This window comes from Acromyrmex echinatior, chromosome 16, assembly GCF_024713525.1.
Source record: "Acromyrmex echinatior isolate Ae372 chromosome 16, ASM2471352v2, whole genome shotgun sequence".
NCBI lineage: Eukaryota > Metazoa > Arthropoda > Insecta > Hymenoptera > Formicidae > Acromyrmex > Acromyrmex echinatior.
This window is the reverse complement of record NC_141867.1, coordinates 559906-585907: the sequence shown is the minus strand read 5'-3', so window position 1 is coordinate 585907 and position 26002 is coordinate 559906. Positions and strand designations below refer to the sequence as shown.

The 26002-nt window shown below is 34.6% G+C and overlaps 3 protein-coding genes across 33 annotated transcripts in view; all 3 read right to left on the bottom strand.

Annotated features, from left to right (window-relative positions):
• LOC105145116 (longitudinals lacking protein, isoforms A/B/D/L) overlaps positions 1-26002 on the bottom strand; it is a 191214-nt gene that overhangs the window by 81301 nt on the left and 83911 nt on the right. The window contains exon 7 of one of the 30 annotated variants that reach the window (XM_087414240.1): positions 16-1209. The exons of 22 other annotated variants lie outside the window; for them this stretch is intronic. In XM_087414240.1, coding sequence (XP_087270366.1) covers positions 896-1209 — 314 coding nt within the window. In that variant the 3' untranslated portion in view covers positions 16-895. Of the gene's footprint in view, positions 1-15; positions 1210-4281; positions 4815-5656; positions 6029-12209; positions 13902-18547; positions 18943-20585; positions 22317-22373; positions 23116-23938; positions 24905-26002 lie in introns of those variants that run through there. 7 more of the 30 variants (XM_087414242.1, XM_087414257.1, XM_087414243.1 and 4 more) reach the window with 7 other exon arrangements.
• Positions 6626-10936, bottom strand: LOC147907012 (zinc finger X-chromosomal protein-like). 2 transcript variants are annotated; one of them, XM_087414278.1, is made up of 2 exons: positions 9932-10936; positions 6626-9712 (listed from the first exon to the last, which is right to left on the bottom strand). In XM_087414278.1, the coding sequence occupies exon 2, from the start codon at positions 9597-9599 to the stop codon at positions 9306-9308; it is 294 nt and encodes a 97-aa protein (XP_087270404.1). In that variant the 5' UTR covers positions 9600-9712; positions 9932-10936; the 3' UTR covers positions 6626-9305. The 2 variants fall into 2 exon arrangements, with proteins under 2 accessions (XP_087270404.1, XP_087270405.1); XM_087414279.1 differs by having other exon boundaries at positions 6626-9706.
• LOC147907011 (uncharacterized) lies at positions 16528-18315 on the bottom strand. The gene is made up of 2 exons (XM_087414277.1): positions 18199-18315; positions 16528-17306 (listed from the first exon to the last, which is right to left on the bottom strand). Exons 1-2 carry the CDS (start codon positions 18251-18253, stop codon positions 16990-16992), a joined length of 372 nt encoding a protein of 123 aa, XP_087270403.1. The 5' UTR covers positions 18254-18315; the 3' UTR covers positions 16528-16989.

Here is a 26002-nt window from a genome sequence, read left to right as displayed (position 1 = left end):
TATTCATATAAGTACGTGAAAAAAATGATCCAATTCATTTATTTTAAAATGTTTGTCAAGTTTACAAATTTAGGAATAATAACATTAAATATAATATATAATAAAGAAAGGAAGATAAAGACGGGATAGATTTCATTGACATCAGGTCGCGTTGCTTGCACTTTTTGCATTTAGCATCTCCATTTTCTCTAACTTCAAAGCCCAAATATATATTTATCTTATTTTAAGCAAAAATTTTATTGGTAGTAAACAACGTAAACCTATTGAAATCTCAAATTTAGATTAAAATTTTGTTTCGAAATATGTGACTTTAACATAAAATCATCATCTTTTTTAGAGGGAGAAAGAGGGGGAGGGGGAAAGATATCACACTATTAATGCATCCACTTGGATGCATGATTTTACGCTTACGATTAATATAAATATCAATATAGATAATTAAAAAACCAAAAAAAATCTCACCAATTAGTATTTAGAAATGTTTCGATTCTCTTAAAAAATAAATGATTTTCACAAAAAGAGCTATTTTCAAATCAATCTTTGATAAAAAATCGATTTTTCTAAAGAAAAAGGGACTATTTTTAAATTTTTTTGCAAAGATCTTTAAATCTTTTTGCAAAAATCAGTTTTAACTAGTCGACCCAGAGATCGAACATTCTTATTACTAATAGTATGTTAATTTAAAAAGCAGTTATGTAATCGCAATTGACAGAGACATTATATATTACAAGTTAATTTACGCAATATCCGCAATATAATTAAATCTCAATGGTAACTGCAACTGCCTTCTCCAGTTACGTTAATTTGCGCGTATACAAGTGTTGCCAGGTAAAAAATAGAAATCAGTCAGGAAGACTGCAGAAGTGGTAACGTGAGCGCACGACATTTACGAGCACTAGATGCTGCTGGAGAAAACACTCTTCCCAGGATGATTGGTGCGGATATGCTGATACAGATTTCCGCGTTGTTTCGTCCTATGAGGGCAATAGGGACACTTGAATTGCGGTTCCTTGCCACATTCATGTCGCGTGTGTCTTAGTAAGGTGCCGCGATGCTGGTAACCTTTGCCACATCTCTCACAACGATAGGGGAATGTAATATCCCCTCTCTGCTTGCCCATCCAGAGTGTTAGATCCTTAATTGACATCATCGGCAAATAGATCCGTTGCTGCATGTTCCTGGGCAGAATCATGCGCGGTATTGATGACTCTGTAAGCGAGAGGAAGAAGAAAACGGGGGGCGTTAGTTATAGAAAAAGATGCAGTGGCTGCGTTTATGAAAGTATTAAGTAATAATTAAAGTAGAGAGAAAAAGAGAAAGAAAAATGTATTACTCATTTTATTACTTGCGCTGTTATTTGAATCTACAAATAAACCGATTACAATAAATGCGATTAAATCTGAGACAAATGGCGAGGTAATTTTTGTAGGCAGGATATAATATTGCGCCACGGAATTTTCAATTGGCAAAATCATAAAAATGGTTAGATTTTAAACATTCACATTTGAATATGAACTCCAATTTGCGGAAAGCCCAGTCTTCAACTTTCAGGTGCCTGAAAAACCAGATTCTTAAATCATTAAAATATTCCATTTTGAATCAATTTTATCAAAAATTTTGTTCAATCTTTCTGGAAACTGCACCAGAATTAAAATATTTAATCATTTCAAACATATTTTGGAGACAATTTTAGAAAGAAAAATTTAATAATTAATTATTAATATAAATTTATTCATTTTTAATGAATTTAGGTTTATAAATTTTCAATAATAAAAGCAATTCGTTTTATAATTTTTAAGATATTTTTTTGCTTGTTCCATCTTACAGAATTTATTATTACAAATTTCATTTCCAATTTTTATTAAAGTTGATTAACAGAATATTTAATTAACCTCTCTCCGTAATTACTCATGAAAAAAACCATAAATCTGTATTTGGTGGAAAAGATGATAACATGATTGAATTATATAAATATTTATTTAAACTAATCATTAATTCATAATTTTAGTAAATACGTGAGCATTTAAAATATATAATAAAAATACTACATCATATATCTTCTTTTATCCTCTATTAGACTTCTCTCTCTCTCTGTGTGTATGTGTGTGTGTGTGTGTAAATTGAAAATTTTCTTGTAAATCTTATAAATCATATACATTAAACTCATCGCGCCATGATAATATGAGAACCTCTTTGGTGTACAACCCACATACGCATGTCATATGAAAATGGAATCGCTCAAATTACCAAAATGCTTTATGTGGTATCATTAAATGGACGACGAAGTACCGTTGCAAAGACCAGATTGCTAATTTTATCGACCCTCTCATCTCTATTCAAAATGTAATTGTTCACATTGAAAAAGGACCTAAAGAATAGAATGCACATTAGTCATAATAACAATCCAAATAATGTTATTAAAAATATCGAGAAACATCTAGATCGACAATAATCAAACATTCTTAAGAAAATAACAATATGAACGTGCTTTATTCGATGTTTATAATATGTATAGTTTATAATACGGACAATGATCAATAATCTACTAAGGAAATGACTTTATTTCGATTAAGTAAAAAAAATATCGTATTTTATTCGCTTTTTTTAAGATAACGAGACAAGATACAAGAGATAATACAGTTAAAATAAATTTTTTTCGTTTTTCTGTTGTTCATTTTTCTTCTATCATATCTAAATTCTAATCATCATGATGACTAGATATATCAGTATCCGTACTATAATAATTGTATTGCGACAAATACGAATCCTCCATTTCCCTATTTCAGACACATTCAATTGCACAATAATAATAATATAATTAAAAACAATCAATGATCGAGCAAGTAAAATGTTCAAAAATATAATGTATTTTTAGGTTTAATATCAATACATTTTGACTATCACAGAGTCTTCATCGGTTTAAATTAATATAATATGTACTCAACTAAAATTTTAAAATAACGTATCAGTATAATAAAATATAACGGTGATAAACTAAACATTGTAAAAATGACAACGAGAGGCCAAATCAAAGCAGATTTCGATATTTCAAATTATTAAATAAATATTTCTTTTTCGACATGATAATTTCGATCAATATGCTTCACTCACATAAGATGATATGATGTAATCGTCAAATAATAAATTTTAAATAACTAATTTGTCGTCTGATGGCGAATATTATGTTAAGCCCAAATGAAATAATCCAGTCAAGAAATAAAAATCGAGTGAAAAATGTTGAGATAAAAACTGAATAAGAAAACTAAATATAAATGTCTAGTTTGAATTTAGTTTCATATTATTGACGAGTCCCAAGGGTGAGATTTCTTCATTACTTTATACGTATTTGAAAGCAACACAAACTATTCGAAATCACGCAACTTATGAAAAAGCTTTCGTTTCAACAGAACCATTAAAAATAGATAAATAATACAAGTATTATACAATTTCTAACAAAAAAACATTTTAAAAAGTCAGAATATAAAGCATGTTTTCGAAACGATTACGCGAATTGGCAAAATTATTGCTCAGTAAACGTGAGGATTGACGAATCGACGTCAACATTGAAGATTCAAAACTCTGTTGCTGGATGGCCGTACTGAAATTCATCATTCTCGCCTTCGTGAGTTCTCAGTTAAGATCGATCACGAAAACGTTTTCTCCTCGGTGACATTGGCGGATGTGCCTGTAAACGTGACCGCGTTGCTTCATCTTGGCGGAGCAGTAAGGGCACTGGACTCTCGGCTCCTGGCCGCATTCGAATTTCGTGTGCCTCTTCAGATGCCACGCATGTATATAGCTCTTCGAACATCGCGTACACGTGTGCCTCTCGATGTCGCCCTGCACGTGTCCGCCGCGGCGCCTCCTTGAGTTGAGTGGCTTCTCTTCTTCGTAGCTAAAGTTTTGGGACTCCTCCATCACCACCTCGCACATACTCTGCAGACACACGGTCTCCAGCTTGATCATCTTCGCGTCTAAAAAAAAAATCGACAGGACGCGAAATTAGCTAGATGATCAAGATACGGTGGTTCCGAGCGTGAAGAAGAAAGAGATAAAAAAAAATGAGAAGATCATGGAGACGCTTGCGAGTGTTACCGCGAATTATTCCCGTCACCTGACCCCGAGGAGTTCAAGCTCGCGCAAAGATCTCCGTTTACCTGTTCGGCTTGTTCGTCAACAAACCACGAAATGCGTCCAGATTGCTTCCGAGGAGCTATCAATGCAAGCGTTTGATGTATAAAGTGAATGGAAATGAAACGACTTTCTCGAAAACCAGTAGAATGTCGTGGAAATATTTTATTCCATTAAGCACAGTTTTAACAAAACGACAATTACAGTTACATGTAATATCGGTTCACCAACAAGAGTGTCGATAGATCGAACATGTCGAAAGAGATAAAACCAAGAATAATAAAACAAGATTGTCAGACTATACATCGACGTTGCTAACGTGTGTGTCGCCAAAGGAAGAGGAACGTTTCTTTAAAGAGTATATTGGGTGAAGCCTCATCAGGGCGAGTCGATGATATAGATGCGCTGACCGGAGTGCTTCCTGCGTATATGCTGGCTCACGTGACCGCGTTGCTTGCTGCGAGTGCCGCAATAAGGGCACTTGAACCTCGGGGTCAGACCACACTCATAGCGCAAGTGTCGCCTGAGACTCTTGATCACGGTGTAACCATTACCGCACTTCGGGCACACGTGATTACGGCGACCACTTCCTCGTCGTCGAATTGGCGACACCCTGATGCTCTGACTTGGGTCGGACTTCGTTGAGTCGTATAGACCGACCCCGTAACTTCCGTACAGAAGAACTGAAAGCAAACGATGGAACGATTAGAAAGAGATCAATAATCGCAGATAATAATTGACGAACTATCGACAGTTCAAGGAAAAGTCATTATATAGTTATTGAGCACATATGTGCGACGTCCGTTTTAATTAAAAAGCGAGTGTCTGGTGCAATGTGTATTTATAATGCGTTTGAACTGATCGAATTGAGACTATACTGAAAGCTGATATGCAAAAAATATTCTAAAATGGAGTACATACATATTTTAATGAAAATTTTTATTTCTTCTTAGGATCGTCAAGCAATCAACTACGTATTTGTTTTCAATAATATATTATTATTATTATCGTCTACCAATCCTTTTATTGTTTTTTGATATAAAAGAAGCATCGACTTGAATTTTAGAAAGTGAATTTTACGATTTCATCTCTCTCGTATGTCATTAAAATATGTGTGTAATATAATGACGGCTTATACAAACAAAAGATAATATCGTGCGTGTATATAATACATAAATTATAAACGATATCACCCAGTTTTAATCTAGCATCATTAGTCGATATATAAATCATCATGAACTTTATGATGTCGTGTGACGCATTTGATATAAGTTATGTACGAAATATTATAAAAACAAACGTCGAGTTTCCCTCTCGAAAAGAAGCTCGAATTGGACGAATTTTTATTAGGAATTTCTATTACCTCGCACATTATATATTCGTACCTGACAACGTAGTTAATATAAGCAGACATTCTCGTAACGTTGGCAATCTGTCTCTGAAAATGAAACTTTGAAAAGATGAGCACGCAATTAGTGACGAGTGAAAGATAAGAGCATCATCAGAATTGTCAAGACGGGAAGTAATGTGTAGGTAATATTTATTATGTTTAAAATCATTATAATACACAACACTGCTCTCATGGTCAAGACGGAGGATCCACGTGATGTTCGCACGTTTCGTTAGGATTTAAGATCGACGACCCAGACTCTTTCGGAAGGATGCTTTTTTCTGATGTGACTATAGATCTGCGATGTCTGCTTGCTGCGCAACTCGCAGTAAGGACACTTGAACCTGGGCTCGTGGCCGCATTCGTATCTGAAGTGACGATTGCGATTACTCTTCAGGGTGAAACCGTGCAGGCACTTAGGACAATAGTAGAGAGTCTTCTGTGACTGAGAAGGCAAAGGTTCCTCGGGACCTACGAAGTTCATGAAGCAGTCCATCATGTGAAGATCTGAAAGCAAAAACCGAATTGTGAGACTTGGCCCGGATTGCTATGTGTGGTAGCTTCTGACATCGGGCACATCGACAAGTTTTATCTACGTGTTTATCATTAAACGAACAACAATCTTTTCCTTTGAAAAACTGAAAGATAGGTAACTATGACAGCCTATCCGTGATTGATGAGAAAGTCAAGTTGGAAATACTTGTCATTGGCCCCGGTGAAGAATGGCTCGTTAGATATTAAAGTGCAAGGATCATTGACGCAAAGCACATAAATGCAGATAAAAAGTTACGTAAATTACTGCCCAATGATATTAGTCTCGTGGCACGTGGGTGGAATAATCGGATACGTTGGTAGAAAACTTGATGTCAAGTATGTCCCTCGCAGTCACGAAAGGTAGGGATAGGCATCGTTAGTTTCGGCCGCAAACAAACATCACGCGTGTAGATCGCCTATCGTGCAGCTATAACAGGTTCGTCGGATGAGATCCTATGTCCCGGAACGTTTTAACTGAAGTACATTTGCAATAACATGCCCGATTCGTAAAGGGGAGTCTGAAGGGGTTCGGGACATCAGAGGGGAAAATACTGAAGCACATTTGGCAAGTAGGGTGTCCGAACATCAATTTATTTTTATATTACATTTCCACAGTGACGATATACGATCATAAAACGTACTGCGGGAAAATCGCTATTGATATACCGACGGTAAAAACATGTTGCGTTTTCTAATCGGCCAGGAATCCTAGGGTATCTTGACGTACGTCGTACGAAGCTCGAATACGTGGCTTACAACCCGAGGATTGTTTTGCGTCCATCAAAATACCCCGTGCGGACGAGATCCCTTGTTCGCGAAAACTTGCTCGACATCCTAAAGTACTTAATCCGAAGACGGAATATATGAAGATAAAAACGAAAATGAAACATATAAACAGTAACAAGTTAAACTAGTCTGCTAAGTGAATAACACAAGTAAATAGAAAAATACAAGGCTGGATCTTGATGTTTAATAGTATTTTTACATAAACTTTAAATACATTTTCCAGTTCTATAAAAATTATACGTCTATTACTGTTGGACTTGAAAACGCAATCATAAACCGAAGCTGGAATAGTTATTATCACAAATTAAATGAAAAAATAGAGTAAAATGATCAATTTCGAACATGATACAATTTTGAACAAAATAAAATAATCCGCAACAATTAAGAAACAAAGGTTAAACGGTCGAGCTTGGATTTTTAGTGCTGAAATAACTCCGTATGAATTTATATATCACAAATCTAATTCTTCGAACTGCGTGCCGAATTTATTTTCAGACTCGAAACGCAATCCTAATAGAAGTAGAGTAGTAATATCTCAAATTAAATTGACAAGCAATTTAATATTAATGTCCACAGGCATCTTTATAATAAATATATATATTATAATATATAAACAACTTAAAATCTGTAATTAATTTAGAAAGCCAAGTTTGTCCGCTTAGCCATTGCTTCTTAATCGTTGTGTATTCACATTGCGGTTTAATACGATACTTAAATATTGTAAAATAATCCATTTTTCGAGGTCCCAGTTTAATAACTTTGATCTTATTGGAGAGTATTGAAGAGTACCAAACAGGAAAAAAAATCAAACTTGAGTTTCAAAAATTAGATTAAAATTTTATTTCATTCAAAATTGTACCATGTCCGAAATTGTACCACCTTATCTTACGTATGATAACGGAACGAACACTCGTTTCTACGCGCGACAGCGGATAACGTGATTAACAGAGCGTCGTCGCGTATGTAGTTAGTCAAATACACTTATATCACTACACGAATAATTATATCACAGCAACAAAAACAGTCGGTCACTAACGTGTTTCATGTCTTTAAGAGACCCTTCCATCCGCGTGGATGCGAAATACGAATTGCAAAAAACGAAAGCAGGCACGTGCCGCGATAATCAAATCGCGAAAGAACCGAACGTGTGACAAACTGGTGTTTCCGCGATACATGAAGAGCAATACTTCCATCTACTTTCGCGACGTTGATAGGTGAAATATATTCTATATTATCAATTGCTATTAGTGTTTCTTGTGTACGATGCGTCTTCATGTTAGAACAAATGCGTCTTCATAAGAACAAAGCCACGGCAGCGCGTGATTCTATATCGTGATCAAATAAAAGGTAACTACGTTTGTTCCGACCGCTTAAAACCCTGTTCTCTCAGACTTTCTGCTCCCGTTAGTAACAATTCAGTCTTCATGACGAGCACCCGTGATCGTTTGGCACGTCGCTCATCGTCTATAACAATTCCGATTTGTCAATTGTAAAATCGAACAAATTTTTCGCTAATAATACGAACCAGTCGCGATTCGGCGCTCATACCTAATCTGATCATATCTAGTACATTTAGACGCATGCTGCAAATGTTTCCTCGTGTCCCATCATCAACCTCACAACCTGAATCTTTATAAGTATACATCTACATTTTAAAAAACATACGACTCTTTTAAAGCCCCTAATAATCGAAAGATTGCTTATTGGATAGCGCGCGAATGCCGAAACTCGGAATGTGCTTTTGCGCTGAAGACCTTTTTCTCACGTACTTCGAAAGCCTCACATGACTCACATCGCCGAGGCTGAACTGATAGCGCGTTTCAGAAACGTCATAATTTCACGTAGCACATCGAGAAGTTCCGCGCGCCGGTTCATTAACTGCTAAGCATGGAGATATTTCGTAATGTGTAAAGACGGAGAGAATATCTGACGATAATACTGAGTCCCACTATTTCAGCCGCTACAAATTTTACACGGTTCGCTGCCATTTCGCGCTTCATCAACAGCAGACCCCACGACGAAGTCGTGTCTCATCACGGCTAAGCAATTGTTAACCAACATCCGCGTTCTTGCCCTCGATTATTGCATCAGGTATCGTAATTGGTATTTACGCGATATCCAGATCCAGATCCAGATTAAATATCATCCGATCAATGACGTAGGAACCGCACTGCGCTCGTGAAACTCTTAATAGCTAAGGACGTTCATGAGACATCTTGTCGCGTAAGAATCTAAGCAATAAATAATTACGCCCGGTCTATTTCAACGAAATGTTGATACATCGGATTCGACACACGATCGTACTAAACGCTTGAATGATATTGCGCGAGAAATGTCATGATCATGTAAGATAAAATGTCCGATAAAAATTTTTCAACACACGAGTGCGGTTCCCTGCTCGTTTCAAATCGAGAAAATCACTGTCGTCACGCGAGATTGCAACGTCTACGGTCGTCCTTTTTCTTTATTTGTCCTCGTATTTGAGGTGCACTACGTAGACCTTCTGACCGGGATGCCTGGTCCTAATGTGAGACATCACGTTGGACGTCTGCTTGCTGCGGAACTCGCAATAGGGGCACTGGAAGCGCGGCGCCTGACCGCACTCGTACTTGTAATGCCTGGTCATATTGCCCTTGACAGTGAAGCAGCGGCCGCACTTGGGACAACCGAAAGGTTTGTTGTCGCTGAACGTGACCTTCGAATGATAGGTATTTCTCACGCGACCATGAGAGAAGTAATTCGTCATCGACCTCGACATGGACGAGCAGTCCTGGCCAAAATCTCTATTGCTGCTATCGGTCTCGAAGCCCTTGCAGGATTGCAACACGAAATTCAGATCCAGCTGCGGGGTCGTCGCGTAAAAACCTGAAACTTCAAAGTCGGTCGATTAATAAGATGTAACTCGACTCACCGCGTTTGAGAGACGAATGGCGGAAAGATTCGAGGGAAAGTCGGAGTCTTCGATGTAGGAGCATTGGAAAGTTTTCCGGGATAATATTCATGCTTTGTTATTAATCGGAATAATTAATAGAAGAAATAATTGCAAAAGAAATGAATAATGAAGAAAGAAAGAAATAATAAAGAAAATACCTTTGAAAATTGCGGGGCATCTTCGTGACGAACCTATATTCAGCAACGCTTCCGTCGCGCGGGCTACGGTGACGCAGAAGCACGTGTGTTATTTTACGAAAATGCTGTCTAAAGTTGGAATATAAAATCGCTACGTGTGATTCTTATTGTTTACGAGAATCTAGAAACTAGAAATCTATTAGAAAAATCGAAACGTCGGATTGTGCAGTCTTCGGGTGATGAGAGATCCGTGCTGCTAATAGCAGGTCGTATACTTGAAAAAGGTACGTGAACAAGAATGGCATTAATGTCTAGCCGCTTTATTAAAATCTATGCATTTCAGCGGTAGACATAAATCTGCGATAAAACTTTATTTTACAAAACAACATACAAGCGAATTATTATCCTCTTATAAAGTAGAAGCAACAATTTTTTTCGGATCATAAAGTACGGCGTCAATTGTCCCAAGGTTAGAATCTTCTTCAGTGATTGACTTTGGTCGTCGCTTGGCAAAGTCTGTGTGATGTAGAGCAATTTCTCAACACGCATGGTACCAGCCATTTGCGAGCATCTTTCTTAATAAGAATTAAAATTTTTCATGATTAAGAAAAATTCAAGCTCTAATTAAGATTTAAATAAGAAAAACTTACGTAACAATATTTAACAAATATCTAACGACTTTAACAATGTTCTCATGTAGAAAATAGAATGTCATTTTCAGATTACTTTTCGTTCAAATGATAGCCTTTTTATTAATATTTCTTTCACAACATAAATCATCATAAATAATATATCTGATTAATTAGATTAAATAGATAATTCCAAAATAAAATATCTATATATAAAATTAACGATCAATTCCTTTACGAAAAAGATAAATATGGCAGTAACAAGCGAGATTGAGAAACATTTGTCTTCAATAATGTGTGAAGATCGCGATAGATAGCGGAGTCCAATGGAAAGACGAAATTCATTCCAGTAGCTCAGGTATGGAATTAGAGACACTCGCGATCTTCTTGTCGTGCTCAGAGCTTCATATCGAAGATAAAGACTTCCTCTTCCGGGTGTTTCTTTCTGATGTGGGCATAAACTGGCGACGTTTGCTTGCTGCGGAGTCCGCAGTAGGGGCACTGAAACCTCGGCTCGTGTCCGCACTCGTAGTTTACGTGGCGGTCCTTGTTCCTTTTCAAGGTGAAACCACGACCGCATTTTTGGCACTGGAACGGCTTCATGTTGTCGGTGCTGACCTTGCGCGTACGTATCCTCGTTTTCCTACAGGTCTCAGAATTGAGCTTGCTGTCCGTTCCCGGTTGATACTTGCAGATCATGTTCGGTCCGAACGGCGACACCACGTGGAGCCCTGAAACACGGAGACGAAGATGCTGAAGGACATGCTCGAGTGCGCGCGAGAAAGAAAAGCTTTTACGATGATCACCGGCCGTTCGGCTTAGGCTCCATCATCGAATTCCCCAGCAAGCAACGCATAATGAAAATAATTAAATCTGAAAGACACTCCTCGCAACGTGACTTTGCACGTACTCAGCATTTCCGTCTTCGTCTATACGCGTCGTAAATAAATCGTGTATACAAACTACGTGTCTAACACAATATTAATATTACGAAAAGGCCAACGTGACGACTGTCGATCGACATATCCTAGTCTTGGAAAAAATATTAAGATGTATCATTAGTGTCATTTTATTTGTCAATGTAAGCGCGATCGTACCTGCGGAGAAGCAACGACGAATTGATTAAATCCGTAAGATTAATAAGATTAATTGAATCTAATAAACATACATTCACATTTCACGATAACACGAAAACAAAAAATGATCAGATGTCGACAATCATAGGACGCAATAGGATTCTTTACAAATTAGCCACTCAATTCAAGATGCAGCTGTTTAATTTATTGAACATAACAAACGTGATATACGAGAACAAACACATATTTAATCAAAGCCGATATATGGTGTTGAATTTCCGATCGAGATACAGTGGCGACAGATGTGGATGATGTACGCGCAGATGACGTAGAATATGTCCTTTCTGGTAATTTTTTATTGGACAATACGTGCACTCAAATCTCGGCGGTTGTTTGCACTGATAACGTAGATGCGAAAGCATCGATTTCTTCCACTTGTACAGATTGCCGCAACTGGGACACTCGTATAGACCGTTTCGCATATTGATATCGTCTGGATCCAAATAAACTTCTTCGTGGTTTCTCCTCCGGTTGAAAAAATCATCTGAAACCCATGAAAAAGCGGGAGCGTTTTAGTAATGAGTCGATTCTCAATTTTCCTCTTAATGGATGTATCCTGCAAAATTATGTTTTTTAGCGCACTCTTTCACTATTTTTTTATAAACATGAAAACCACATGATTAGGACCACCGTTCTTTAAATATTATAGTTACAAAAATCGGAAACGTCGACTTTATTGTTCACAGATATAAACAAAGAAAGAAAGTGCAAGAAAAGAAAAAGATGCTATTCAAATAATAATTGTCTTTATTGGCGAACGCAAGATCGCAAGAATGAATGTTTCGTTACATTCTCTAAGAAAAAGAACTGTCATAAAATGTTTAGTGCAATCACGGCTAATATCACAAATCTTTAATTTAAAGATATTCAAATCCATTATTTCAAATCAAAATTTGGAGATAAGATGCAATAACTATATTCATGACTGTAAGTTTTCTTAATTTACTGATAACACGTAGATTCATCGGGAAACGAAAAATGATTTATGAAATACAATTTATTAGGTTTCTATTATACTGACCCGTCTAAAAATGAGAGAATACTAAAAATGATGAAGGAATTAATGAAAATAAATCTACCACGATTATTTGATTAGCGAAGAACTTTTGTGATAGAAGATAATATTTATTATAGTTGATGTAAAAATTGAAAGAATTTTTTTAAATATAATTCTTTAGTGATTCTCGAAACGCATCTGACATATAACAAAAAAATTTATTTTTCTAAAAAAATTGGAAAATAAATTTTCTTAAAATATCGAATGCGTTTTAAGAATTACTGAAAAAATGTTCTAAACATTTTGACATCGACTATTCGATCATTCCTCTAAAGTAACGTTTGAGCTTAGAAATATATATTAATATAGATATTAAAAACTGTGTTTTAATTTAAATATAAATTTATATATATATGACATACACGTTGTACATTTATAATATAAATACTTTGAGAAGCTATTTTTTTAAACTTTCATTTCTTTATTTTTGAAAAAGTTTCTTGAAAAGGATCTTGAAACAACTATCTTATAAAGTACTTTAAGTAATCAAGCATAATTAAGCAATACATCTGAGCTCTTGAGACAGTCATGATTCTCATATCACATTATACAAGTATTCTATAACGTAATTTCCGTATTACTGTACACATTATTTAAAATTTTAAGTATACATATTTTTCATTGATATACATTACGGAAATTATGTTATGAGTACGAAATACAGGATACGGAGATTTTACTCGCATTCTGTACAGGGATGTAAATTTAAAAAATATTAAAAAAATGGAAATATATAAATATAAATTCTCTTTTTGAACATATCAATCAATTTGGATTAAATATCTCTCATATATCATAAGATATAATCAAATAAACATAACAGACTCTAGTTTTTTAAAGGCAGAATCGCTCTGTGACCGATTTGTCTCAATCACTTCGGGGTTCCTGCCAACAAAGCCTCGAGTTGGTGACAATATCGATGCAGTAAAGTTCACGATCCGGATGGAACGTGCGTATGTGCGTCCACACGTGCGTACGCTGTCGCAAGTGATGCTTGCAGTACGGACATTCAAATCGCTGCGGTATGCCGCACTCGTATCTGTAATGCCGCATCATGTGACTACGGTGTTTATAGCTGCGATGACATTTCGGACATTGATGGCGTGGCAGAACGTTCTGGCTGTAGTCGATGTTAAGAGAGCGCTGCAGGGTCCACTTCAGGTACGGATCTGGAAAAAGAGAATTCACAGCCGGTTAGTGAGGAAAAACGTATCAACATGTGGCGAATTCCGCGCGCGAACTTCTTCGTACTTGTCTTGATTCTGAGGATAATTCATCGGTCGCTGAAAGTTGCGGGCGCGAGGCTCTCTTCGAGCTTTGCGACATTTCCCATGAATGCGTTACACCTCGAGCACATGTGAAGAACTCTCCCCCTGCAATCTTGCTGTGCTATCGAAGATATCGTCAAGAAATGTCCGAAATCTGTACCGTTGGGAAAGTATAACGTTTATAGAATCGCCACAATAATAGTAAAATACAATCAACAAGACAGTACAAACAAGAACATAAAAAAATTCAGAAGATAGAGGAAACGTTTGACAGGATAATTGCATTTCTCGAGGCAAAAATACTTCTGTTACTTGTCTATAAATAATGTTGCACATCTTATAAATCTAACGATGTATAATTAAAATACTATGTACAATATTCATCGGTTTCGGCATTAAATGATCTTATTTATTACCGATAAATTTATAATGTAATTTCAATATCTTGAAGAAAGTTACAAGTTTCACATACTTTGTCACGTAAGACAATTTATAAATAATCAAAATCAACCTATAACAAATAAAGTTATAAAAATAATCAAGTAGCCATTAAAATTAATATCCATTAATATAAATATAAACACAAATATAAATATAAACACAAATACAGAAAAGAAATACAAGAAGGAACTTGTAATTCTAATTGCAGCTCGTTAATTCTAAGTTACAGTTAGGCAATTTTTTTCCGGTAATTAACTTCGTTCCTTTTTTTCCATCTATAACTGTAATTTAAATTAAGTTATATTTCTTTGGTAACTAATCATTAATTTAATAATTATATTTATAATTACTTTATATGCTTCAAACTTATTCGTCAACATATAGACTGATCAAAATAAAATGTTTAATGTAAACAATAGTAATTATTTCTTGTGATTGGAATATATCTTTAGCCTTGATAACCATCACACTCTATAAAAATGTTTATATTTAAAATTAAACTAAAAATCTTTTAGCATGTAAGCATGTGTTTTAATAATATTAATCCCATAAACTTAGATTTTCTAAATATACAATATTTTATTGTATAACAAAACTAAATAATATAATCAATTTATTATTAATATAATGTATAACTGAATGTTCAATATAAATAAAATAATTTAGTAATGCTAAAGATGTATAAGACTGTTGCATTTCAAATAACAATGCATAAAATTTCGAAAAATTAATAAAAAAATAATTGTAAAATAACGACTTGTTACTTTTTAAAAGAAAAAAACTGTAACTCTGTAACTAGTTACTTTTACAAAAATAACTTTCCCAATCGTGAAGAAATGCTATTTTCGGTCAAAGTGGATCTTGGTGCTTAGTAATATTCATATGTGACTATACAAATATAATTATTAGTTCTATAGACTGTGCGCCGATTTAGTTTGTCGGACTTGGAACACACAATCATGAACTGAAATAATCTCACAAGTAAATTGATAATTAACTGATAATTAACCAATTTAATACCATTAGCATTTAGTCTATAAATATATATATATATATATATATATATATATATATATATATATATATATATATACACACACACAGGGTGAATCAGAGTACTTGAACCAGTTTTTTACTCTACGAGAAAATTATCAATCTCACACCTAATTATCGCCTTAGCGATACAGATCAGATGCGTTGATACATTGTGCGAATTGGTGGTCTGGGCGCATCGAGAAAAAGGCAGTTTTAATATCTTGTAACAACTCAATGTCAAACGTGTGTTTTCGTGTTCAAACTAGCAGTTCACAATGTTAACCACGAGCATCCGATCTATATCATTAAGTCAATAAAATTAATAAATTTCTTCAGGCTCAAACGAAATAAATCAATATTGAATCATGCCAAACATGAGCCGACACAAAATTACGGTGTATATATATCTTTATTTACCAGAAAATTCAACTGGATTTACAATAAACATTTTGATCCATCATTCGGATCCTCTTCAGTGTTACAAATGGATAATTTCTTCTACAATGTATCATCATTCGTCGTAGAGTTATTCTTTCTTGAAATTAATAACGTTTAAAAGTATAAAACAAATCTACAGATCATTATCTTCTCTATGACATCATCAAATTGCCTGATTTACTATATGAAATTAATGTCGTACTAATCAATATCTAATGATACTGTGCCAATGAACATTTTTTTATATGATATTTGATACAAATTTTACTGCAATGTTTAAGAATTATATTGTCACTTACATGATATTCCAAGTAGATATATATTTCTTGTAATGTTGTCAGTTTGCTCTTTATACATTTCAAATGCACGTCAATATTAGATATAAGAATGTATACAAAATTGAAGGACATCGAAGAAGGGAAAAGATCAGGATTTTGTTATTACACTTGTGTAAACCGGATCTAATAATTCTGTATCTTTTTGTAGACTCAAGTTATTCTTTTAAGTCGATAATTAGGTGTGTAATCAATAATTTTCTTATAGAGTAAAAAAACTCGTCAACTACTCTGATTCACCCTTATATATGTAACTTATTACAAAAAATACCACCTCAGCTGGGAAATATAATTTATTAACATTAATAAAATAAATTACATATCATAAAATCGTCAGTGAAAATAAAATGTAACAATATTGTACTTATATTGTACTTGCAAAATAAACATCATTAATGTTTTGGTGCCGTATTAAGGCATAAATTCAGAGCATTAGTTAACTGACTAAAAAAGTTGTCTAATTAAAAACATCGTTAATGTTTAAAAATACCAATCATATTAGATAATACGACTCTTCATTTACATTGATTCAGCTCATATTATCGTAATATTTATATCCTTATAAAAAAGCGCAAAGATTATATATATTACGTTGTAAAATCACATGTGGGTCTTTATTAAATTTTATTCGTTCATTGAACAAAATTTTACATCTTGATCTATGAAACCGAAAAAAATCAAGATTCCATTTCGAAGGAAGCGCGAGAGAAGAATTTATTCACTCGTTTGTTAAAGCAATTTCAGTCTTGCTGAATATCGATTGCGTAAACGGGTCGATTAAAATGATTGCTCTTGATGTGCGAGTAGACGTGCGATCGATGCTTGCCGATGTAAACACAGTGCGGGCACTTGAAGCGCGGCGTCTTGCCACACTCGTACTCAAGGTGCCTGTGTAGCCCGCGGTACCACTTGTAGATCTTGCGGCACTTGTGACACTCATAGGTACCGGGTGACGAGGTGCCGCCCGTCGTTGTCCTTATTCTGGTACGGAATCGGCGCCGGTGACTGGTGGTGCCGGTGGACGCAACGTCGACGAAGTAGGTATGATTGTAGAGAGCTGTAAAGCACAGGTTGATCGTCAGTCAAAAACAGCGGTTTACCCACGGGGGGGGAGGGACGGAACGATAACATTTAAGAGCAACAAACGGACACACTTTTTCGCGTGCTGCGTTACCCGCTTTTTGCAGCTCTATTCGTTCCGGCGTGGTCGCCTGCATTAATTTCTTACCCTGAAAAATTATGTACAATATAAATGGATGAGAAAGTAAATAAACATAATGTGGACCGCACTCTGACTATGGAACAAATGAGCTACAAGTATAAAAGGAATACAGGAATATGGCGCTCATTGCGAAATTCAAAAAGGTTGACACGAGAACTGCATGGAAACTTTTTATTTATTCTTTTATTCGTTTTCGAGATAATATATAAATTAAGAAAGAAATTAGAGCACACCCTCATGAATGTAATACATTATATGAATGTAATACATTATATTGAAATGTCTTCTTTTAACAATGGATATACCTCGAATATAATGAATAAATTCGAGGCGAAGCTTCGGATCACATTTTAATGTTGCATATGTTGAATCTTACCGATTACAATCACAGACATAAAGATGATTATATATAATGAATTAAGCGCTATTGTCACTCATTCGAGCGTCCATTTTTCTTCTTACCCGAAGATGATCAATGAAACGGAGTAAGGAAAAAAATCATTATTTTATAAACATTCAATCATGAATTTAAAAACAGCAGACCTAACAATTCCGATAGACCTTTCAGTCAACTCTCGTCATACCATATATTTTACAAAAATCAATGTCACGATTTCTTCAGAATCACACGTCTATGCGAGACGGACATCACCGAGGTCTACTGACATAACGTGCATCTCGGGATGTATCGCTCGCACATGATTGTAAATGATGGAGCGATACTTGCCCCGCTGGCCGCAATACGGACACTTGAAGCGCGGCGATCTGCCGCAATCATACATCTGATGCCTCGTCAGGTCCCTATTGTAGACGTATCGTCTGTTGCAACGCTTGCAGATGAACCGCTTGTGTCGGGGACCGAGTCTCTTGGCAGCACCTGAAATCGAGAACGACCATCACGGTTAGAAGAAGCGGAAGCGAGCCCGCGGTACGCGAAGTACGAGGACTCGTTTGATCCGGGCTAACTCTTTCCGGATCGCCGACCTCCTGCTTCGACGCGTTAACTTTACTAGAGAGAAATAATTTCTGAATTTACTTCGTCATAAAAACGGGATCAGAGACTGGACTCTGGTAACTCGACTCCCAGCGATTTTATTGAGTTTTCCTTTTCACACAAGGACAATTTTCATTTTCTCCTTTTCCCAAGTGACAAAAGGTGACTATGGAAGCAAACGAAGAAGAAATAGGACGCCATTACGTTCAATGATTATTTAATACAACCGTCTAAAGCACAAAGCCTGACCGGGATGATACTTTCGGATATGTGCGTAAATGTTCTGCGTGAATTTGGAGAGCTTGTCGCAGTACGGACACTGGTACTTGGGCGCCATGCCACACTCATGGCGCAGATGCCGCGACATATTCTTCTTCAAGGTGAAGCCACGGTTGCAGCGTGGGCAATAGTGACTCTTGTTCACGGAGTACACTTTGCCTCGTTTCCTTATTTGCCTCGTTTCGTACTGGTGGACACCTGAAAAATTCAAAGAGTCAAATTAGGGATGGCGCAATTCATTCTTCGGATTTTCGTTCTCGACCGAAATCGTGGTGTGCACGGATCCGTGTTGACGAATAGTAGAGAGAAGTAAGATTAATATAAGAACAAACGCACACTTCAGCTGGATCAGTAAAGTGTATCTACTCTGCGAGAGTTCTCACAGAGTGGATGCGTCAGTTGCTCGGAATCGAAAACGATCGATGCTAATTCATGGTTGGAAAAAAATTATCTTTACTATGAATAAACGAGAGATCATCGTCTAGAAAATACAGTATAGATTTGCATGGATCGTTCTCGTTCCTATGGATCATTATATTCGCAACAAACGAATGCGGCACAAGACAAGTCAGATCGGAAAACATAAATAAAGCCATACAATTTATTTCGCACGCAAAACTCGAAGCTGAATTGTAATCACACAATGTAAGACACATCAACTCGACATACTATATAATAAACTTATACGTCATCGTTCTGTAGTCCATTTATATCCTATTTAATGTTGAAATAAATCTTTTGTGCGATAATATTGCATGCGAGCTTATGTTAAAATTAAACAAATAAAATTCACGAGTAAATCATTTAGTATAAACTTGGATTCGCAACTATGATTTCCGATATGATATATTTCTTATCATATTAACGATGATATCTCACATTATTGAAACATTAAAAATAAAAATACTACTAAGTAAAAAATTCAATTATTTGTACAATTAAAGAAACTTCAAATGCTGAATGCATATATAGCAAAATTATTAAATCATTGGGGATTCAGATAGTATATCACAGGTTTACGAGAAAGGAATATCTTATTATGTAGAAAATTCTATTGAAAGAGATATCTAAAAAAAAATTTATTCACGTACGTAAGTATTTCGCTGTGACATCGTTCAGATTATTTATTCTCACATGTGTAAATCGTCGATAGGAATATATTTTCAGTCGATAATTGGTATCCCGCTACGGTATTGTTTAGAACATTTTGTTGACACCGACGGGATGATTCGGATGCCATCGTCTGATGTGTCTGTAAACGTTCGAGGACGAATTATCCTTTTTGTGACAATATGGACACGCATATCGCGGCGTTTGGCCGCATTTATGTCTAATCAAGTCCCACGTCCTCCGGAAGCCCGCGTTGCATTTCGCACAGATGTAGCTGGTCACCGGTCTTACAGAACGCCATCCCGAAAGTTGTATATCTGAAAGCAAGCCAGGACATTAATACAATTTTTTTTTCTGATTTTTGTGATCCGCGTCACACGAAAGTACGCTTCCCGAAACTGAACGACATCGTAACGCAGTCAAACGATACGATTCTAATGCCGTAGCCTGTGTATTGAATCATACGTCGAAAATCTTTACATTACACCGTATTTAATTCTGTACGACAATTCGTTGTCGCGCAAATATTACGTGAAGATTGAAAATCGGCATCGCTCTCACCATGCTTCGAGACGTTTTGTTTGGACCTTGTTTCGCTGTACAAAAAAAGATGACAAAAATCATCGATACATCATATCCATGACTACAAAACGCATAATACTGATGTGCATCTTGAGGAATAATGAAGCACTTTATTTCCCTTCGTGTTACCTTCGAGTAATCAAGCGACGTGCAATAAATACGAATTTTATTCACTATAAATACATGTGACTTCTCTGACGTTACACTCTTGTAAAAATTACGAATCCACGAAAATCCACGTAAATTTAGACAATATAAAACAAAAATATCTGCCTTTTATATAGAATATTTCACATAAAATTGTTTGACAATAAAACTATCTTAGACTATTTTTAGATCGTGAATCATACGAATCTCGAAAGAAATTTATATAAAAATACACAAAAATTAATGCGAGAATATTCATGCAGCTTACAATTACTCGATGAAGATGCAGACGTACTTTTTCAGACGAATCAATCGTCATAGCTACGTTTGCCTTTTTTTACTATTTTATTGAGGTAAACGATACATTCGAGCATCGTAAACGAGTCAGATTGTTGACTGCACATAAGTTCTCAAATGATATACATAACAATGTAATCGAAGAGCAATTTCTAAAAGCACGATTCATTTCTTTTCAGATGCAGACCGAAATCTCGATACGTTATTATACATCATTAAAAGAAAAAGTTAACTTTATTGAGATTAGATTTAAATTCTTTTGAAAATGTGCTCTTCAATCGTTTTATTGCAGTCGCAAACTTTGCAGTTTTTACATGATAGGAACTTACAATGAGGAAAGAAAATCGAAATATATTTTTACATTTACAAATTTTACATTTATATAACGCACGTTTGTGTCTATTTTCAAATATTTCGAATTTATACACATTCCGAAATGAGCACTGTACATTCTTCTTATGCGGACGTAAAAACGAAAAATCTTGAAAACAATGACTTCCCTATATATGTTTCGAATTAAAATATTAAGTTGACGAGCTTTAAACTCAATAGAATTTAAAAATAAATTTGAAATTATAAAAAAAATTAATAAATAAATTTGATGTAATATTTCATCGTTTAGACATAATATGCTTTTTCTATTAGATTTATTATAATAATATATTCTACTTTTTTTTATTTATAATTATGTATATCATCAATATGAACAAACTGTCATTTCTTAAAATTCGGAAAGATTATAAGATCAATTAAACGGAAGATCTAAAAGACTTTTTTCTGCTAACGAAAAGAAAATCAAATCAAATTTTATATCACCAATGTAAAGTTAAAATGATAATTGTATATATAATATAAAGAAATTAAAGCCGTAACATAAAATAAAAACGATAAATGTAAAAATATATATATGTATTTATATATTTCATAATCATTATCAATTATTTAAAATAAAATAGATAATGTTACAAATCAAAATCTCTTTTCCTCCTCTCTTCTTTTCTTTTTTTTACAGCCACTTTCATCACCTGTATCACAAAAATGTCTTGATTTAGTCCACACAAGTTAAGGTGATTGCCCGATGGCAGACGGCGAATCACGAAAGGAAGAGTTAGAAGAACGAGATGACTCTAATCTGTCCACGTATACCGGTTTTCCGTTGTGTCGTAGTCTAATGTGCTTGTAAATATTCGACGAGCACTTATCCCTCTTGCTGCAATAAGGGCACTTGAACCTCGGCTCCTTCCCGCAATCGTACTTCATGTGAGTCTTCAGTGTCTTCTTGTAAGTGTAGCCGGCATTGCATCTGGGACAGTGATACGCCATCTTTCCGGAATGCCAAAAGGGTCCGTTTTCACGCTTGATCACGTTCTGGCTACCACTGTAATTCACGCTCAGGATGTCCATGATACGAGCGTGGTAGGGCTCCAGGAATCGTCCTACGAACAGGAAGAAGGAGAGATACGATTAGTCTGGATCAAGAACACTGGACAAACGTGTGACGTAACTGTGGCCAGAACAAAAAAGAACGTAACAGGCGACACGATAAAAGGAAGACGAATGAGCAAAAAATGTAAATGAAGAGATATCTCCAGATCGCGTCTGTGCCATCACAATCGGAGAGGCGCACGAGGACGGCGAAGTAGCAGAGTAAAACGTGGATCAAGTAGAGACCGAGGAGAATTCGGCAGCTCATCAAGGTGATAGGATATAATGAAGGATATCTTGAGGGGAGAAAGGAGACAATGTCGCAGTGTTAGAGATCTTATTATCGTGATCGAGTACATCGACCAGAAGAATCTTGAATAAGCGAAATACGAAAAAAAATGGACTCTTCGCTGTAGATTCCTCAGGTACCATACTCCTTTACGACATCACTTGTTGGTCCAGCAGATAACGCGATGCTCTCATGGTAGAGAAGATCAGGACTTGATAATTCGGTTGACCAGTCTCGACGAAATGTCATTTGTCTTCCGTGCGAAGACATTAAAACGTTCTTGATTCAGTATAGCCGATATGCTTGAATGCTGCTGCCCTTATGATGCATTCTGATGTGCCTATAAGTGTTGGAGGACTTTCTATCTTTCTTTCCACAATAAGGACACTGGAATCTTGGAGCTTTTCCGCACTCATGCCTGTAATGTGTCAGCATGTTGCTCTTCTTGCTGAACGAGCTGTTGCACCGTGGACAGAAGTATCTCTCCTTATGCTCGATTATATGACGATCCCTACGGAATACTGAAAAAAAAAAAACAGATCGAGATCGAGGTCAGTGAAAGTATTCCAAACTGCGAAATATATTCCGCACGATTGACGAAAAGTCCAGAAAAAAACTAATTTTGTGAGACTCAAGAAACAAAGCTGTAGTCTTTCGCTATTATTTTTAATACTTACATGCTATAATGTCATATTTTTAACGATATAATATCGTATATTTTAATGGCAATATTTGTCGTAAAATTTTTATTTTGAATCTTATTGAAAAATAGATATCTTATCATGCTTGACTAGAATATCAAATAATAATGCTCTTAATCTAAAAAATTTATATTAATATATAATTATTATTGTTGTATATTAAAAAGAAAGAGTCAAAATATATATATACAAAAGATAGTATTACGTAATTATGGAAAATTAAAACAAAAATATAAAAAGAAGTATGCGATTATTCTTATATATAAACATTTGAAAACATATACTCGGAATTAAATCTTATAATAAATAATTACAGAAAAAAATAGCGAAAGAAACAATTAAGAAGATATAATAAAGAGAGTTATAAAAATTTGTTGACATCTAATCTTGAGTTTAATTTTTTAAGAAAATTATTTATTGTTAATGAAGGAAATAATAACAGTGAAAAGAATTGTTAGTTAATAAATATATTCTTTCGTTGAGCTTACTTAATAAATCCAACCATCGAACCTGAAAAAGAAAAGTGTACTTTCTAATCGCGTAAAATTATCGTCTTTAAAAAGATTTGTTTAAAAAAATTATCAATATTATAAATTATAAGGAATGCAAAAGGATAATGGTATTACGTCTTAATCGATCAATATATGAACAACAACGTTTATTGCTCAATGGTTAAGAAGTATTACAAATCCACAGTGCAACATTTTGTAGTGTAAATTTGATCAAAAAACGCATAACTAGTAATTTATTACTTATAACATTTTGTCATTTTTTAACATTTTAAGATTAAAAATAAGTATAGAAAGAATTATATGTAAATAACTCACATACAATCAAACAAATAAATAATTAACTTCTTTAATAGCATCTTTAAGGCCCAGTTGATTAAACGAAAATTTAAAGAACGCAAAGATACTAGAATATATATATATACATATATATATATATATTAAAGAGAAACGGCACACATGTTGTTATAATGAAATTAATTTGAAGAAATAATATAATTCTTAAATTAATTGCTGCTGATTAATCATCAAGTTAATTAGACAAATTGGCAAAATAATTTAACTATAGCTAGTTCTGGTTTCGATAAACTTGTCAATGTCATGTATTCTCTTTGTCGGAATACGGAAATTCATGAAAATCTTCAAATTAATCATAATAATTTTGTCATCACACAAACATTGTCAAAATATCTTCATCGAAACACTATGTTCATATAAAGTAAATTCATTTTTGATATTTCAATATTGAGGTTTAAAGTATCTAGTTATTCATAATTTCTTAAGATAAAAATTTCTCTCTCGCGGAAAATCGTTCTTTATCGACAATATTTTCGCGCCTTCCGAAACTTACTACTACAATCGATTTGGCTTAAAGAAGGGCATGTGTTTGTGAATCCTTCGCATATGCTTGTACACGTTCGAGCTGTACTTGGATTGGTACTCGCAGTAGATGCATCGGAAGAAGCGTCTCTCACGATGATCACCGCGGAATCGCTGATGTCGCACTACGGCGTCCTTCGGTGAGAAACTTTGAAGTCCGGCCGCATCTCGGGAGTAATGGGGAAAATTGGACCAGCTATCACTGTAGGACATGGATCTACCTGGAAGAATTGTTACAAAATCAGAAGAATTAAGCAAGTACTCTCGTTCGAGTTTACGGCGCTCTCATAAATCAACGTCCCGATATTTCAACAATGCACACATGTGATTCAGATAGACTTGGCTTCGGCCAATGACCTGCAAGATATTCTTATCATTGTTATATATAAAACTTACACGATATCAAGCAAAAACATAAAAAGCAAATCTACATTCGAACGCGAATATTGTCGATACTTTCAAAAATGATATATCATTCTTCTTCAAGGATGATGATTAAAATACAGTCTAGAATTGAAGAAAAAAAAATAAATCTCACATCTCGTACCGTCGTTCTGACAATTCATTTAAATTCATATTTGGTTCACCCTATTTAATTGGAAGATGAAAAAATGCATTTGGTAATAGGATGACAAGTTAGCTATAAAATACAACATAAAATACGTCATGCACTTTATAACATAGTGCTTATAAATAATATTCAAGGAAATTATTGATTGATAAGATATGTCTTGTTGTCATTTTACTGATGGTATTTATAAAATATGTTCAAATACACATATATATATATATATAATTTTACATTCATATTACGACATTGATATAAAACATTATTAACGCATGCTAGTTGCAAATTTTCGAATTAATTTTTAAATATTTTTTTAAAATTATCCATTTTTCTGTTTTAAATAATTTAAAATAAGAAAATTTGATTCGCACACACATTTAATATAAATTATTATGATATAATAAATTACGCAGCCCCTACATTGGGAATTACATGCCAAAAAAAAGAATAAACTTATTTACATAAATTTAAAAATTTAAAAGTTTGCAAATTTTTTTTGCTCTTAACCAAATGCCAACATAAATATTCCCATACGTAGATAATATAAATATACCTTAATGAACGACAAGAATAAAGTATGGGAATTAGGAATGCCAAAAACATTGTTTTAATCATCTATTTTATAATTTTTATAAATCGGAAACATTAAATAAAACACATAATTGGACACATTCTTGGACGTGTTAAAAAATGTTAAAATATCATACTATTATTATCATTATAAAGAAAATATAAAATATCAATATCGCTA